This window comes from Protomyctophum parallelum (genome assembly GCF_964188405.1).
Source record: "Protomyctophum parallelum genome assembly, chromosome: 9".
Taxonomy (NCBI): Eukaryota; Metazoa; Chordata; class Actinopteri; order Myctophiformes; family Myctophidae; genus Protomyctophum; species Protomyctophum parallelum.
In genome coordinates, this window is record NC_139706.1 from 30,381,850 (window position 1) to 30,399,081 (window position 17,232).

Consider the following 17,232-nt stretch of genomic DNA (forward strand, 5'->3'; position numbering starts at 1 on the left):
AGCCGCTAGAGTTTGGGCAAAGAAAGAAAACACAGCTGATGAAAGGCTGAGGTGAATCCAAGGGATGCATTATAGTCTCTGTCGGGTGGAAGCCTCTTAAATCCAAAACTTTTCAGGATTCAATTTCAAAACAGCAAAAAGTAGCAGATCGATTAAGCTCAAAACGTGTCGCTTCGTGCCGCGTTTCGAGCTTGCAGATCTGCTACTTTTGAAACGTTTGTGTGACGCTGTAGTATGATAGTCTATAGGGCGTTAATTTACCAAAATAGAGATGGAGATAAGAGGTTTCTGCCCAACAGCAATGATATTATTGTGGCAGTGTGCACACAAAATGCGGTCCAGTGGTTGGCAAGATTAGCTCCGGACACACAGACAGACCCGTCCCTCTTATAGACCACTAGACTCCTACAGATCAATGCTGCATTAAAATAGAGTACTACCGTATGTGACATACTGTATGAGAGAAGGATGTCAAAGCTGGAAGCGAGGGACAGAAATAATGCAAGGGAGAGAGAGATGGGGGGAAGATAGGGATAGAGAAAGAATAGGGTGAGAGGGAGAAGAACAAAGCAGGGCCGAGAGACAGACAGAAGAAGTGAGTCACCACAGTAATCCACGATACATTGGGCACATGTATGATGTAGCTTGTAGCCTATCACACAGAGGCCAGCTAGAAGGAGATCAATCCAGCCTTAGGCCTTAGCATGTGTGGAGTTCAAAGCCTGGCCCTGACATGGAGGGGACTGGATTAAGGGGCAGAATTTATGAGGGCCAAAGAGAATACTTGTCATGGAGGATGATGAATAGCTCATCACACCTCTGCCACCTGTCAACCACAATAGACATTGTGTGTCTATTGGTTGGATGCTTTCATTGGTTGTCTTGTGTCAAACTGTCTGAATGCAATTTACAAGGCCTTTCTTCCAAACAGGAAAAATTGAGACACACCATTTTAGAGGGTTCACAAACTACAGTATGTGGCATGTGCAACACTCATTTTTTGAGTATGATTGAAATAACGAACATGCTATAAGAAATGCATCATTTCACCTTGACTTTGAGAGATGCTTAAAATGACTAAGACTTAATGACTTAATTAGTGGCCAATATTCTAAAATTGTTTAGGTTGCGCCTATACAGTACTACTGTATACAGAGTAGGCTACAGACTAACACGAGGTTAGTGTCCTGCTTTCTTCTCAACTGGCACAGTGCTAGTGTGGAGATACTGTAGGTCTGGCAATGAGAAAACGGTCTCCTGTTAACCACTTAATATCCAGTATCCGTAGAGGCGCATGAATAACGTGAGTGGCAAATCGACTGGCAAAGTGAGTTTAACATTGTTTAATGCAATCAGATAAGACTTTTCTGTTTGCATGTTTGGACTGTCAAGTCCAGAAAGTAGTTTTTTGCCACTCAGTTGTATGTTCCCGCATAACTAATTGGAACAGATTTATGCCATCATCGCAGATTCTAAATTAATAATTTGTTGTGTCGATTTTGTTTGTATCTCCTGTCAATCAAATGTTGCAATTTGAAATGTTAGTGTTGTGTTTCCAATGCATCGACACCACATAGTTTGATTTCCTGGGGAAGATGAGGGCTAACATGCTTTTGATTATCCCCCCATTGGTCATTTATTGTATATCCAGATATTGTATTACTGTCTCCTCATAGGGGAACTGGACACAGCTGATCACCGTAATCAATTGATATGAAAAAATAATCCATAATATCGATCCATAATATCATCCATAATAACGTCTGGAACTGCGGTGGGATCCATAATAACGTGGATAATACCTAATGCATAGTTTCGTACGTGCGTACTAAGACCTAGAATTGCGTGGTTTCTATAATTATGCAAAATGCATGCAGGTTGCCAGGTCTGGAACATGAAAGGTGCTGGCATGTCTCAAACTGCCCGGATAAACTCTGGTGTCTCCTCGGTCGTAAATTCTACCAAACTATCCACAACAACTGTGATTGGCGGCCGTGTTATACAGTATCCAGCTTGCACTGACTGGTTAGCTACCCAACTATATCTTTCTGTGGCTCCAGATGATCCCTGTGCTTTAGACCCGCTGTTGACCTGCCTGTCTAGCATCAAATGTTGGATGAGTGAGAACTTTCTCAAGCTAAATGAGGATAAGACAGAAGTTCTCATAATCGGTTCTAGTGAGCAGAAAGAATCAATAATAAGCAGACTGGGCAACCTAACTGTAGAAACTAACAGTACAGTAAAGAACCTGGGGGTTATTATTGATTCTGAATTGAACTTTAATTCACACATTAATCATGTCACCAAGATTGCCTTTTTTCACCTTAGAAATATTGCACGAATCAGAGCCTATTTGTCCTTGGACGATGCAAAAACGCTAATCCACGCCTTTGTTTTTTCTCGGCTTGATTACTGCAATGCACTTTTTTCAGGACTGCCTAAGAAAACAACTAACAGATTACAACTTTGCAGCAGCCAGAGTTTTAACTACCGTAATTTCCGGACTATAAGCCGCACCTGAATATAAGCCGCACCAGCCAAATTTAGGGAAAATCCCATATACAAGCCGCACCGGACTATAAGCCGCACCGGACTATAAGCCGCAGCTACGTTAGCTCAGAGCCTGAGATGGCTCTGCGTTAGCTGTAAAAATCCATAGATTAGCCGCACCGTTGTATAAGCCGCAGGGTTCAAATCATGGGTAAAAAGCCGCGGCTTATAGTCCGGAAATTACGGTATAACTAAGATGAGAGAACATATTACTCCAGTTTTGGCATCACTGCACTGGCTTCCGGTTGTTTTTAGGATTGATTTTAAAATGATTTTACTTGTCTATAAAGCTTTCAATGGTCTCGCACCTTCCTACCTACATGACTGCCTGCCTAAATATGTCCCAAACCGCCCCCTAAGGTCTTCCACCTGCCGGCCTGCTCGCTTTGCCCAAAAAAATGGCAACTAAAAAATACGGGGAAGCAGCTTTTTGCTTCTACGGGCCGTCAGCATGGAACAAGCTCCCACTGTACCTTCGTCAGGCAGCCTCTGTAGACATTTTTAAAGCTCAGCTCAAGACCCACTTCTACAACATTGCCTTTTGATCTTGTATTTTTTATTTTTCATGTCCTCACTGTACTGCATTACTGCTTGTTTTTTAATGTTGTTGCCTTGCTTTTCTTTCATTCTCCATTGTTCTGTAAAGCACTTTGAGCTGCATTTCATGTCATGAAAGGTGCTATACAAATAAAGTTTTATTATTATTATTATTTTATTATTACCATTAGCCCCTTGGGAAGTTTTAGTTTAGTTTTAGTTTATCACCTTCGCATTTATTTTTATCAGTCCCCTCATCCAAGGAAAATAAAGGTTTAGTATGTGGTAAGCCATTTGATCTTGATTTAGTCCATTTTGTTCTGTCAAATAAGGTTTTTACATGGGTTCATCTTTTCCATCGGAGTGCCTGCACAGTGCAGCGCGGTAATATAACATGTCACTTTGACAGGTGCTGAGTGAATTAAAAACATCCTCTCCACTGAGAACCCAGTCTGTGAGGGAAACCCCCACCCACCCATCAACGCCACTACCCCGACACCAAATGTAGTACAACCTCACTTTACACGCATGATCAAACATCTACATCTGGGCACCGAGGGCCTCTCTCTCCCTCCCTTTCCCTTTGCAGATGCTAAACGATATCGTTAACATTTTAATGCAAGAGCCATTTACACGCGGGCTGACGCAATTACACTTCTGATTCAGCGGAATCCATACAGACACAGTGTGATCGGTAATTAGATTTTACATTGGGGCGAAACAATGTGTGAGCACACACACACACACACACACACACACACACACACACACACACACACACACACACACACACACACACACACACACACACACACACACACACACACACACACACACACACACACACACACACACACACACACACAGTCTCTGATGTCTTGCTCCTAATTAGAGAGCTAGTCTGGCTGAAGATCTTGAGGAGGTACAGTGGTACAGCTGACTGGCCCTCATTATACAGCTAGGATGTGTGAACTAGGGGATAGCTTGTTATGATCACACATTTGTGTATTCATTACCCGGTAATGCCGGCAACTTTCTACTGGAATCATGTTGATGATTCAGAATGTGTGGCACTGGCAGCTTAAGACTCATTTATACTTCATTGTAAGACTGCATCGTGCAGTAACTGAACCAAAGTGGGTTTGTATACTTAAGCCCTATATATCAAACATGCATGTTCACATGTCGCCATGCCACGTTTAGCTTGTAGATTTGCTATTTCCAAATTATACCTTTTTGGTTCTGAAATTCTTTTGGAAAATGTGTTTTATATATTGGGGAAAATGTACTTTAAATAAATAATAATATACATATTTCAGATTTTGTAATACATTTTGAAATAATAATTTTAAAACAAGAATTGATGACAGTCATAATAACCAGTTGCCTTATTATATCTGCAGAAATGTCACTGTGCTATGAAATGTAAATATCTGTATTTGTGTGCATGGTGTGGAAACAAGAACAGGATCTGTCCAGGTGACACTGTATGTCTGAGAGTGTAGCCTACTACAAATAGAACCAAAGGACCCTTTTAAACTCTGAGACTGTACAAATGGACTCTTATGGGTCCATTTGGTTGTATTTGTACACTCTCAGGTAGCCCATTCTCCAAACCATCATATATCGCACCTCACGCACGGTCGGTTATAGTGTCGGAGGGTACAGCTGGGGTCCCTGCGGAGGTCGGTGCGGGGGTCTGCATGGGGCCAAAAAATAATCACAACCAATTGTTTGGGAAACACTGGTCCACTCTTTGAGTCATATCACAATGTATAAATATGATCCGATTTGGACCAGCTGAGAAAATCTCTGTGTGGAAAGAAATTAGAAATAATTTCTCTGTCTTTCAGACGCCTTGCTTAGGTGTCCTTGAAAAAGGCACTTAACCACCAGTTGCTCGGGTAGATAGGCTAGATATAGGGTATCTTTTGGGATGTTTGTTCGTGCCATCATCTAATCTCATGAGTTGTGCTATCGCTACGGCAACTGAACCCTAATTGGTAATTAGTAAGCAGACCTAGGGGACCATGAGGGGTGGAAGCTGATCAGGTTTCAAGTGCTCCCTCTTCATGGCTCTGGGAAGCCTGCACACACAGGACCACTGCCACTACTACCGATGATCACATCATCACTGTCCTGTTGGCACCTCGTATCTCAACTTAAACCCTACATCAGGGGTCTTCAATGTTTTTCAGGCCAAGGACCACTATATTGTATAAAATTGTGTTGCAGATTCAACTTTTTTTTGCCTTCTCGTTTTTTCAGTAGTGAAAATAGCTGATCTATAGAAGCTCCGAACACATCCTAATGCAAGTTGCTGTAAGCTTGTAGATCAGCTATTTTAGAAAACCTATGACAGGCAAAGAAAATAGGGATGCCAGATTTTAAAGTGATTAACCATGCATTGGAACAAGATTTACTTTACTCCTTTTTTATCCAGTTCATGAAAATGTACGGTTTTGGACATACAACGTCCGCCCGACATTATCGTCTTTGGAAACCTCATAATGTTCAAAACTGTTACTTTTCAGGATTTAAATAAAAAACATAGCAAGACTAACAGATCGACGAGCTCAAAGCGTTCCGCTTCAGATCGCATTTCGAGCTTGCGGATCTTCTACTTTTGATGCCTGTGTGTGACACTGTATAATATGATCAAGTAGGGCGTTAATTTACGAGAAACACACACACGCACACACACACACACACACACACACAAACTTAAACTATGGAGATAAGAGGTTTCTGCCTGACAGAGACAAAATATGCTCCCTTGACATCTGTAAATAGGCTTGGAAGATCCTAGGGCTTTTTCCACAGGAGCACCTCACCACTCCAACAGATGGGGCTCTAATCATTGCGCTGCCTTAATTGTCCCCTGTAGATTAACTCCCTCCGTGTGCGCCACACACACACACACGTGCACGCACGCACGCACGCACGCACGCACGCACACACACACACACACACACACACACACACACACACACACACACACACACACACACACACACACACACACACACACACACACACACACACACACACACACACACACACACACACACACACACACACACACACACACACACACACACACACACACACACACACACACACACACACACACACACACACACACACACAGTAGCCTTCAACTCACAGCCAAGTTCATCCAATCTATCTATCCCAATAGCATTCTCATCCAACCTCTCAGGTTACAAATAATGTGGGGTCATGTTAAATTGGCAGGCTAAGTGATGTTGGCAGCTATTTACTGTACTGTAATCTACACTGGGCAAGACACTCTGGAAGAACTTCCTTATATTTTAAGAGAACCTGATGTCTTCACTCTCGCAAAGGTCATGCTTAATTGAAGTAAAAACTCTAATTTGAGTGATCTTAAAACTTAGTCTCAATGTTCATTCATTGAACAAAAAAGGACTAAACTCCTGTTAATACATGCAGCATCATGTTATGTTGCGATATACAGTAGAGCACAGCTATAAATCATTGCATAGTAGTAAGGGCCCTGCCTCAATATATATTTGCAATGAGAATTTGAGCGAGTCGATTTGAGCTTGCATTGGTTTTGCCCAAAGGCATCTTTTGAGAGGAGAAATGCCTTTTATCCTGATGGCTGAAGTGACACATGTATACACTTTGATAGATACAGTGACGCTCTTCCAGAATAATTTGCAAACTAAAATGTGCCTACAGTATGAGCTGGATTTTAACATGCATAATTATGTAATCATGTATACTATAGAATTAAATTGTTAAGATCACAAGGTATTTGCGGTTTCCTTTGAATTCATGCAAATTGATTCATTTTTTTAAAGAATGACAATGTTGCAATGATTAAAAGCAGACAGAATGTTGAAACAAAATATTAAATATAGAGATAGAGCTAATTATTTATGATCGCTAAATTATCACTTTGCAATAATAGGAGGCCGTAACACTCACACTCACAGATTTCACAATGTTAATTAGACGCTTAATTACGATTCTGTATGTCACTCATTTATAAGCCCTCTGATCTTTAAAGAAGCAATTAAGTCCTTATGTAAGTACTTCCGGGTTACCTCAGAGTCCAGCCGGGTGGAGACCAACCCTGCACTCTCCTGAATCCCATAATACAGGTTACCATAGAGACAGGCCAGTGAGCATGTGATAGGCCTAACTCTGAAACAGCAAGAATTGTCTAGAAACCAATCACTGTGCTGGCTCCTATCTACAAGGTCACTCATTCATTCTGACAACGCCTGCACAGCCCATGAACACCTCATTCTGATGATAATCCAAACAACAGCCAACCGATGGAGACAACATCACACGGCTAAGCTCCTGCAATGATACCGAAATAAAATAAAATAAATAGGAACGTCTGATGTCACACGATGAGAAAAATGCTTAAATAATTCTTAAATAGAAGATTAGCAGTGACAGTTCCAAAAAAACAAGATGGGAAATGTTGAATGAGAAAAGAAGAGAAAGAAGAAGAAGAAGAAGAAGAAGAAGAAAAAAAAATGTCTTCACACTCTCTTCCCTGTATATTGCTTATTTCCCTGTCAGCTGCTTGCCACGGGCCTCCTCGATAATCTGCTAATAAATGGACACAATCTTGCATGGCAGTTGATCTAATGTCACAGACAGATGATTATGATTAATGAGGATTCCTCATTGTGCCTTTATGAGTTTCTGCCCAAGCTGGGCCGAGGGAGATACCATTTTATGTGGAGCTCAGTGTCAATAAACTGCGCAAGACTGGAGGCTTGCCTAAGCAATGAAAAAGACAGAAACACAGAAACAAAAATCCATTTCAAAAAGCTTATTTTTTATCATGCAGACCAGCAGGAAAACAAATACATTTGTTCTCCCTCCTCCCTCGCCATTTTTGGGGTGTGGGGTGTGAGGGGGTCTGGGGGTGTACAGCATACTATAGGTGCACCATATCGTATAACTAGCCAGCCTTCAATATGCTCTAATGTATACATTACATACCTCTAAAACCTCACCTCTCTGAATTCAGCTGTGTGGCCTTTTGCTACAAACATTTAGAAAACAAAATGAGTTTGATTTTTTTTATATCTGAATGTTCCCTGTCTTGTCGACCATCGTATTTTTTCCTTAGACATGTTTCCATTTTCTCTCCTTCTCCCTCTTCCAGCCTCCCTGTTCTCTCCTTCTTTGACTCCCTTTTTGTACACACCCTGTCAGCCATATATATCCCTCCTCATAGAAGGGACTAAGCAAATAAATGATTATTTTGAGCTTGCAAACCTAATATATTGCATATAATTTCTGCTAGTTGATTGTGGATATATGGGGAGAGCAAACAAATACAAATGAATGCAGACACACATTCACTGCATGTGTGCCAGACTGCCAGTGCATGCATACACCCACATATACATGCAGAAACACCAACACATACTCATCAATATATATATATATATATATATATATATATATATAAGATTGGACACTTGTAGACTATTTAAATAATATTCAAATGTTAATAATTTGGGGTGAGGTGGTGTACTTGGGATATATAAATACAATTTTATGTTCCCTTTCTATAATCTTTGTATGCAACATTTTATATATTTTTGTCCTTAAAAGACATTTCCATGGAGTTGTTTTTCCTTCTATAGGATTTATTCAATGCAAAATACATGCATGTCTTGTCAAAATATTGATGACAAATTGGATATGCAGAGCAGATATTAGGCCTATCACACATCTTTTAATGAAAATGTGTGTTGATATACAAATACAATGAGCAGATATAAGTGTGTGTCTGTGTGTGTTTCTTCACCCTTGTATGCACTGGGGTACTTTGAACTTGAAAAAATAAGCTGGCTGTGGGGGAGGGGAAAGGGGTTCAACCAAATGTCCATTATATTATCAAATAGCCTACGTCATGTATTACTAAGGGTCACAGTGAAACCACACTTTAATAGAAAATAGATAAAACGCAAGCTCGTTTACAATAATGTTGGCCATTAAGACTTTAACCTGTAAGGTCACGGCTATTCAAAGTCAGTTAGCCTAAATAACGCCAATTAATCCCGCACACAATGCAATGCAGGCCCCCACAATTGACCTAAAGAAACATAATTCATCAATTTCGTCTGATTGTTGTTGTGCTTATTAATGCATATTTCGAGGGCAGGGGAAATGGGTCGGTATTTAATGATTATAGGGGAACAGAAACGATTAAAACGCAGTTCATGCCTCGCCCGTCTCCCCCCATCTATCAAAGGTGACAGGCTTTTTGACAAACATTGGATCTTTTCATGTGGGAACACCGGTGACCTCCATCCTTCGTCTTCAGTCACTTTGCCATATAGCTATATAGTATAATTCCCCTCCGGGAAATAGGTAATAATGAGCATTAACATGAGCAGGTGAACTTACCATTCAAGATGCTCTGGGAAAAGATAAAAGCCAATATCCACATGCCCTGCTCCGTTCAATCCCCCAAGCTATGCTTTCTCGTCTTTCTCCGCACGCCTCGACCGATGCCTCCCTAGAATTCTCTTCTGTGTGCTTAGGGTAAGGTTAAACATTTGCCACTGTCTTGGAGGAACCGGACCAAGTCTCTACTTTCAATATGATATTCACTGTCCCCCTCGCTACTTATTTAGTATTTTTTCCCTCAGTCTCCCTGCCCCTTATTTGCACTTGGAGCATATAGAATGTGTGATTGTCTTGCTTGGGCAGAGCTCCCGGACGGACGGTGCTCCGTGTCTTTCTTGCTGTTCTTCAAAGGGGATGCTGAAAGGGGAGACGGCGCTCGCGTAAAGCCCAGGTGTGATGATGATGCTGAGTCAGAGCGTTGTGGAATATCACATCCCTATACAAAAAAAATGTCCCAACGACAAAATAATAAAGAAAAAATAAAACTGGCTAAACTATATAAAGGATAAAAACGTCAAATCCTAACCCTTGAATAAAACCTCAAACGGCACACACACACACACAAAAAAAACATGTTTGCAACCAAATTACCCGAAAATGAAAAAAATAAAGAAAAAAAAGGAGGAAAAATAAGAATCTATAAACCGTGGAGGGGTCAGTTAATTAAAGAAATACAAACAAATCCGGGTGAACTGAAGCGGGCGGATTTTCTTTCTGAGATTCCAAAGTCAAATCATCTTCACCGCCTCTCTCCGTCCAGCACGAGGCAAGTACGCGCATCTTCCCCAGCGCTGCCTAAGCTCTAATCGCATTGGTCCTCCGCGCCAACCCACTATACGCTGCCTCAGAGCATTATACAGAATAACCCCTCTCTCCCCTGCCCCTGCAGACGCTTTCATTCCTCATTGCCTTAAAGGAGCAGAGACTGGCTGCCGGTCCCAGGCCAAGCTAAGCTACACATGTGTGTAGGTGCGAGCAGCACGAGCCTTATTGGACGCATTTGCATGATGATGAGGGGAAATTAACTGCACCTGACGCGCCGGGCGCAAGGATAACATTTTACGCACGCTGATATGTATGAATGAGAGCGCTGCCCGTGCGCGCTATTCTTGTGGCTGTGTAGCTCTCTATAATAAGGGAATTGTGGTAGAAGTTGAACGCATAAACGTTTTTATTTTTAGATACATATGAAAATAGAATATAGCCCATAGGCCTAGTAAGGAGAGATAATTGGCAATTAAAGGTATAAAGCAAGCACCCAGTAACCTAGGCCTAGTACGTTGAACTAAATTGTTGAACTAAATTAATTAATGTTTTTATTTTTATGGTGTGTTAAGTAGGCATATGAAAATAATAAATGAATTAATGTTTTTATAAAATTGACGTGATGTGGAAAGACAATGTATTCTCAGAGTGAGAATGGGAACATTTCATGGACACACACACACACACACACACACACACACACACACACACACACACACACACACACACACACACACACACACACACACACACACACACACACACAGTCAAGACCCTCAATACCCTCCAGGCCCAGCTCACATGGTTGTAGATCTGCTATTTTCATTGACTAAATGTTCACCTGCTGGTGATATGCCCAGAGCAAGGTTATAATAGTTTTGGTTTTTTCATTATAGTTTAGTTTTAGTTAGTTTTGACATATTTTTTTCTAATTCAGTTAGTTTTAGTTAGTTTTTAGAGCGGGTTTGCTAGTTTTAGTTTAGTTTTTATTTTGTGAAAATGCTTAGTTTTAGTTTAGTTTTAGTTTAGTTTTAGTTTAGTTTTAGTTTTTTCGTACTTTGGTTTATTTGTAACGAAGTATATGATTAAAAAAGATCAGAGCAAGTATTGTGTAATAAAAACTCAACAAAAGATACCATTTAAAAGTATATATATTCAGTCTCTGTTGGACAATCAACCATGACATACTTCGCATATTTTCCCATCCTCAACCACAAGGCACTTGCTTGCATCTCCCACACAGTCATATTCGAAGAAATCCCATATTGGGCTGTGGTGGCCACCTGCAAGACCTCAGAAAGGAGGACACTTTTGCGGGGCTCTCTCCCCAGCCCCCCCCCCCCCCCCCCCCCAAACAGACACACACAGTGTTTAGAAAAGCGCTATAAAATTCCAGATATTATTATTATTACTATACTATTGCACGCACCTGATTTTCACCACCATCATCTCCAGCAGTATGTCCACAGAGAACATATATTTGCTAATTCAATTAACCTTTTTAAATGATGGGGTACCACAAAGGTCATTCCTTTTATAATCAATTTATTTTATTTCATGTTTAGATATGTTTTATGTTGAATCTCTTTCTTGTGGGGTTTTTTTATACAGTCTTATGGTCATCGATGTGGGACATAGAATGAAGCCAGTAGCCTATGTTCACAGTGCTTTAGCCTCCCTTTCTTTATGATGTCGAGCCATATTGCTCATTAAATGTAGTTTTTCATTTTGCATTTTTGGTTTATTTATCCCTGCATTAACTATACTAAAGTGATTGTGAGAACACACATTCCACAAAAAACAAACAGACCATCCCACTGGCAGTGTTGACAGGTTTTGGAAGAGAAACAAGCAACCATGTCTATGAAAACAAGCCCAAAAGAAGCCTGACTAGGCTTAGTAGGCTATTTTATAAAACAAGGCCAAAGTCGCTTATAATTAAGCGGACATGGCAACGTCTCCTCTCTCTTCTTTGACAGAGGGAGTGTGGCTGGCTCGCTGCGGAGCTGAGCAGCTCTGCGGAGATTTTAATACAGAGACAACGTAAATGACAGTTATGAGTCATAACTGTCATTTACGTTGTCTCTGTATTAAAATCACATAATTGTCCGGTTTTGTGTGATATACAGTGCTTGTGTCATAACTTATGACACAAGCACTGTATATCACACAAAACCGGACAATTATGTGTCCGGCCAGAGGTTGAGTTGGGAGGAGGACAGGTGGTTCTGAAACCGGACTGTCCGGCGTGAAACCGGACGTCTGGCCACTCTTTCTGCCAACTTTTGCCATTTTTGCGAGATGCAAGCAGCAGCATTAAAACTTGAAGCGACCACGGGGCTGCACTGCAGAAGTGCAGAATGTAAACACGGGTCGTAAAGCGTTGTGACATGCTGCCTTACGGTGCTGAAAAGTGCCGTAAAAACGGCTCGGGAAATAAGGAAAAGAACCGAATTCATTTAAAAGGTTTATATTCTAAATGTCCGTAAGGCATATAAATATTGATAATAAAACGATAACGAATGCCATTTTGTCTATCATTTCAGTTCGTTTTAGTTAGTTTTGTGAACACACAATACAGTTTTAGTTTAGTTATCGTTTTTTAATTTATTTTAGTTTCAGTTTAGTTTCAGTTAACTAAAATGTTTTTTTAATTCTAGTTTTCGTTTTTTCGTTAGTTATAGTTAACTATAATAACCTTGGCCCAGAGTAGGGACACTATAGGGTTCAAGTTCAGAGTGCTTCCCTGTCGAAGCCCCTCAGAAAAGGGTCAGAGAATGCAAAACGCCTTGCAAAGCAGAAACCAAATGAAAGATCAAACTGTGATTAAAACCCCACACCAACAAAGCTATTTTTAAAATGATGATATAGTGCTCACACTTGAGCTTGATACTTGCTTGCCATATTAAGTGACACATTATGTGGCCTCCCGGAAGGAAGTCACTGAGATAGTTAAGCAGCTCAGTGGCAAAGCTCCAGACAAGAGGCTGATGAGATTCGTCCAGAAATGCTGAAGGCTCTGGGTGTTGAGGGGCTGTCTTGGTTGATTTGTCTTTTCAACATTGAGTGGAAGTCTGGGGCAGTGCAGAGGGAGTGGCAGACCGGTATGGAGGTATATATGTTGCAAAATTCGCAAGCGTCCCAGAAAAAAAAAATCACACCCATGTGAACCGAGTGGTGCAACTCCCCCCCCCCCCCCCCTCTCTCTCATTAGCAGGCAACAGTGCAGCACTCTCTCTGTGTCTGGCACAACAGCGCCCCTACTGGTACTCATTCTCGTGCTCATTAACGTCACAGACACACATAGGTGAACACGGACAAAGCTGTTCCTTGGAGTGGTTTCACCACTCAAAAAGGGGGATCAGAGGGCGTGTGCCAATGACAAAGGTATCACGTCATTACTCAGCCTCCATGGGAAAGTTTAAGCCGAGGTACTGGAAAGGACAGTCCGGCCGATAGTCAAACCTCAGATTTAAGAGGAGCAATGTGGATTAGGTCCTGGACAGGCATGGACCAACTGGACCAGATCTATAATCTTGCAGGAAAGGCCTGGGTGCATGCATGTGTTTTGTGGAATTGGAGAAGGTATATAACCGGGTTCTGTGGGAGGTGCTGTGGGAGTATGGGGTGAGGGGGACCATCCAATCTAGGTGGTGCGTCACTTTCCATTCATAGCTGTGCCTTGAGTTGCATGGCTCCCACAGTGTGAGTGTGCTCGCCACCAATTCCGGGTGCCTGACAGAGTGCCCTCAGCCTCATGCTTCTCTCCCTGACCTTGTCTGTGGCTCGTGGGAGGCCTCCGTAGAGGTCAACGTTTCTGATGTGGTCCCCCATGTGACATCAAGAGCCATTCGTAGCATTCTTGTGTAGATGCCGTCCAGGGCCTTTTCCTGCTGTGATGCGAGTGTTCATGTGTCAGCCTCGTGCAGTATACATTGATATTTGACATAATAAAGTATAGGATCTTTATAGTTAACTCAGAGTGAGTATGGAACCAGATTGACCCATTTGTGTCCCTCACGTGTCTGTCCGCTGTTTGGGCTGACCTGCATCATCAATTCCATCTCTGAACACAGTTCTAGGTTCCTTCAAATGTAGGGCAACAAAATCTTTACATACTAGTGCATATCTAGACAACAATATCAGTTGCTTAATTAAATTACTTCAAATGACTTCAAATGGTCTGATAAGGTGACAGGTAGGTGATCACAAGTGAAGGAGGCTTCTAGTTTATACATACTCCATTGACGGTACTTGGTACAATATTGGCCTGTAAATGTCATTCAAAACCAGCTATTATTTGCAATGTTTTTTTGAACCTTTGCTAAATTAACGATTAAATTAAGCCCCACATTAAACAGAAATGTCCTTTCAACTGGAATATGCTTTTCATAGTTTCACATAATACACTGCAAAATCCTGAGTGTCAATGTATGTTATTCTGAGTGTGAATATGGACCACTTAGGGTTGATGTTTTTATAATTGTTACTTGTGAAAGACACAGTATTGAGAGACAGCGAAATGCCTTCACGACTGACGACCTATGTCGCGACGTATATTTTTCCGTCGCAACGTATATTCGAGTACGTCCTGGCGTAAATATCAATTCGTCCCGGCAGAACGGACTCGTCGCGGCTATATCTACCCGTTTGCGACCTAGTAGTTTGACTATTCTTTTACGTCGCGACAGAACGGGACACGTCACGGCTATATCTACCCTTCTCGACGTAAAAGGTAATTCGTTGTGGCGTGTGTGGACTCGTCGCAACAGAACGGAACTCGTCGCGGCTATATCTACCCGTTTGCGACGTAATGGTTGACTTTGTTATATGCCCGGTGCGCGGTGCCCTGCGCGGTGCCCTGCGCGGTGCCCTGCGCTGCCCTACGCCCACCGCGTGCACCTTGCCGGTCCGCCCTGCGCCCTGTGGCCTGGCACGTGTGCACGTGTACCAGGCCACCGCGTGCACCATGCCGGTCCGTGGAGCCCTTCGCCGTCCCCAGGCGACCCTGCGTTCCAGAGCTGTCACATGCCCACCGAAAATAGCAGATCTACCAGCTCCTCTCCTACATACGGGATGGCCCGACCCGCGTCTGTGGACCCCTGGGGGGGTGTGTGTGTGAGCGTCTGAGCTCCTATCTGTGTGCCTCCCCCCCCCCCCCCCCCACCCCATGTGGACCCTTGCAGGGGGGGGGTCGGGGGGTCCCCCTATGCACTTTGTGTAGATGCTGCGTATCGCCTCATACTGAAAAAATTACTATTTTACGCACAGCGCAAGGCAATATGTGATTACGATCGTCCTTCTGGGGGGGGGGGGGGGGGGGGGGGCTGGCCTACACAATAGATAACCTACCCTGGCCAACACAATAGATAACCTACAAGGACATATGAATTTAATTTATATACACGGCTATATTAATTTAGCCGATCATCAAAGCTCACCGCGCTCGTATAGCGCATTGACTGTCTGTCTGTCTGTCTGTCTGTCTGTCTGTCTGTCTGTCTGTCTGTCTGTCTGTCTGTCTGTGTCTCAATGACTTGCCTTAGGCGGATAATATAGACTACAAGTACTTTATTAAAGTAAAGTAAAAGAGTGAGTTATCATTGCGTTCTCTGCGTCGTAGCGCATGCAGATAGGCAGATAGGGGGGGGGGGGGGGCAGTTCTATAGGCAAGGGCAGAAGGTTCCTATAACGACAGTGGGTGCGTGCCCACCTTAGAGTAGCCTATATATTTTAAGGCACCCGCCCCGCAACTTATTATTATTGGCTTATTATTTTGCCACCAGCGGAGTTGACGGTTGACGCCGTTGTCTAGTATAGACTATAGGCCTGTGCCAGGATGATTTTAAATAAATATGTCTCTGTCTCTGCGTCTCTAGAGCTATAACATATATACTGTAGCACACATCATGTGTGACACATGTGCACACACACACACACACACACACACACACACACACACACACACACACACACACACACACACACACACACACACACACACACACACACACACACACACACACACACACACACACACACACACACACACACACACACACCGAGTACTAAGTATAAGTAGCATATAGGGTACGGCTCTAAAAACATTAAATACTGCGGGAGCATTACACTAAACAAAGTTGGATTTGTACATTGCAGAAACGTAACATAACGTAAGTGTTCTTATTATTGTCCGTCTGGGTTTTATAATGCAGTGTGAGTCCGCTCCGCGATAGCCGATCTGCAAGCTCACAACGCGTTGCGCTGATTGACAGTGCACGTGCAGCAGCTACTGTATAGAATTATATTTAAGTAGGCTACTTTTTTGTGTGACGTCTGTGTGTTATTGACTTCTTGTTCCTTAATGTGCAGGTTTATCAGAGCGATATAGTGCAGCTGTGAGTGAGTAGGCCTATAGCTGCTGCTGCTGCGTCCGTGCACCAATAGAGCGACCGCGGCAGCGGCACGTATGCTTGAAATATTAAATAAAAATATGTTGGGCTTCCGGGCGTCCGTTTCTGGACTGTACCAACGGGCTTAGGGCCGGACGGTCCCTTAACTCCACGGGCCCCTATATTTTAGGCCCGTGCAGGGCTCTAGTGTGTGTGTGTGTGTGTGTGTGTGTGTGTGTGTGTGTGTGTGTGTGTGTGTGTGTGTGTGTGTGTGTGTGTGTGTGTGTGTGTGTGTGTGTGTGTGTGTGTGTGTGTGTGTGTGTGTGTGTGTGTGTGTGTGTGTGTGTGTGTGTGTGTGTGTCGCATGCGTGCGTAAAGTTAGTAGGCTATCAGAAGCAGCAACCATGCAGAGCTATACCAATCAGATTAAATAGGCTATATGCCTTAAACGTTTGACAAGCAATATTAAAAATACAAATCCACAAGCTCGAAAACCACCTGACGGGCCGCCCAAACGGGTCCGGGGACCCCCGGGCGGTACGGGTCACCGTGGACC

General features: G+C 42.7%; 2 protein-coding genes across 2 annotated transcripts in view; one reads left to right on the forward strand and one right to left on the reverse strand.

Annotated features, from left to right (window-relative positions):
* Window positions 1–9,624, reverse strand: part of dscamb (Down syndrome cell adhesion molecule b) — a gene marked incomplete at its 3' end in the record, with an annotated part of 194,574 nt that extends 184,950 nt beyond the window's left edge. The window contains exon 1 of the mRNA XM_083773030.1: window positions 9,517–9,624. Coding sequence (XP_083629156.1) covers window positions 9,517–9,559 — 43 coding nt within the window. The 5' untranslated portion in view covers window positions 9,560–9,624. The remainder of the gene's footprint in view (window positions 1–9,516) is intronic.
* The window catches only part of npat (nuclear protein, ataxia-telangiectasia locus), a 231,620-nt gene that overhangs the window by 74,892 nt on the left and 139,496 nt on the right, over window positions 1–17,232 (forward strand). The window lies entirely within an intron of this gene.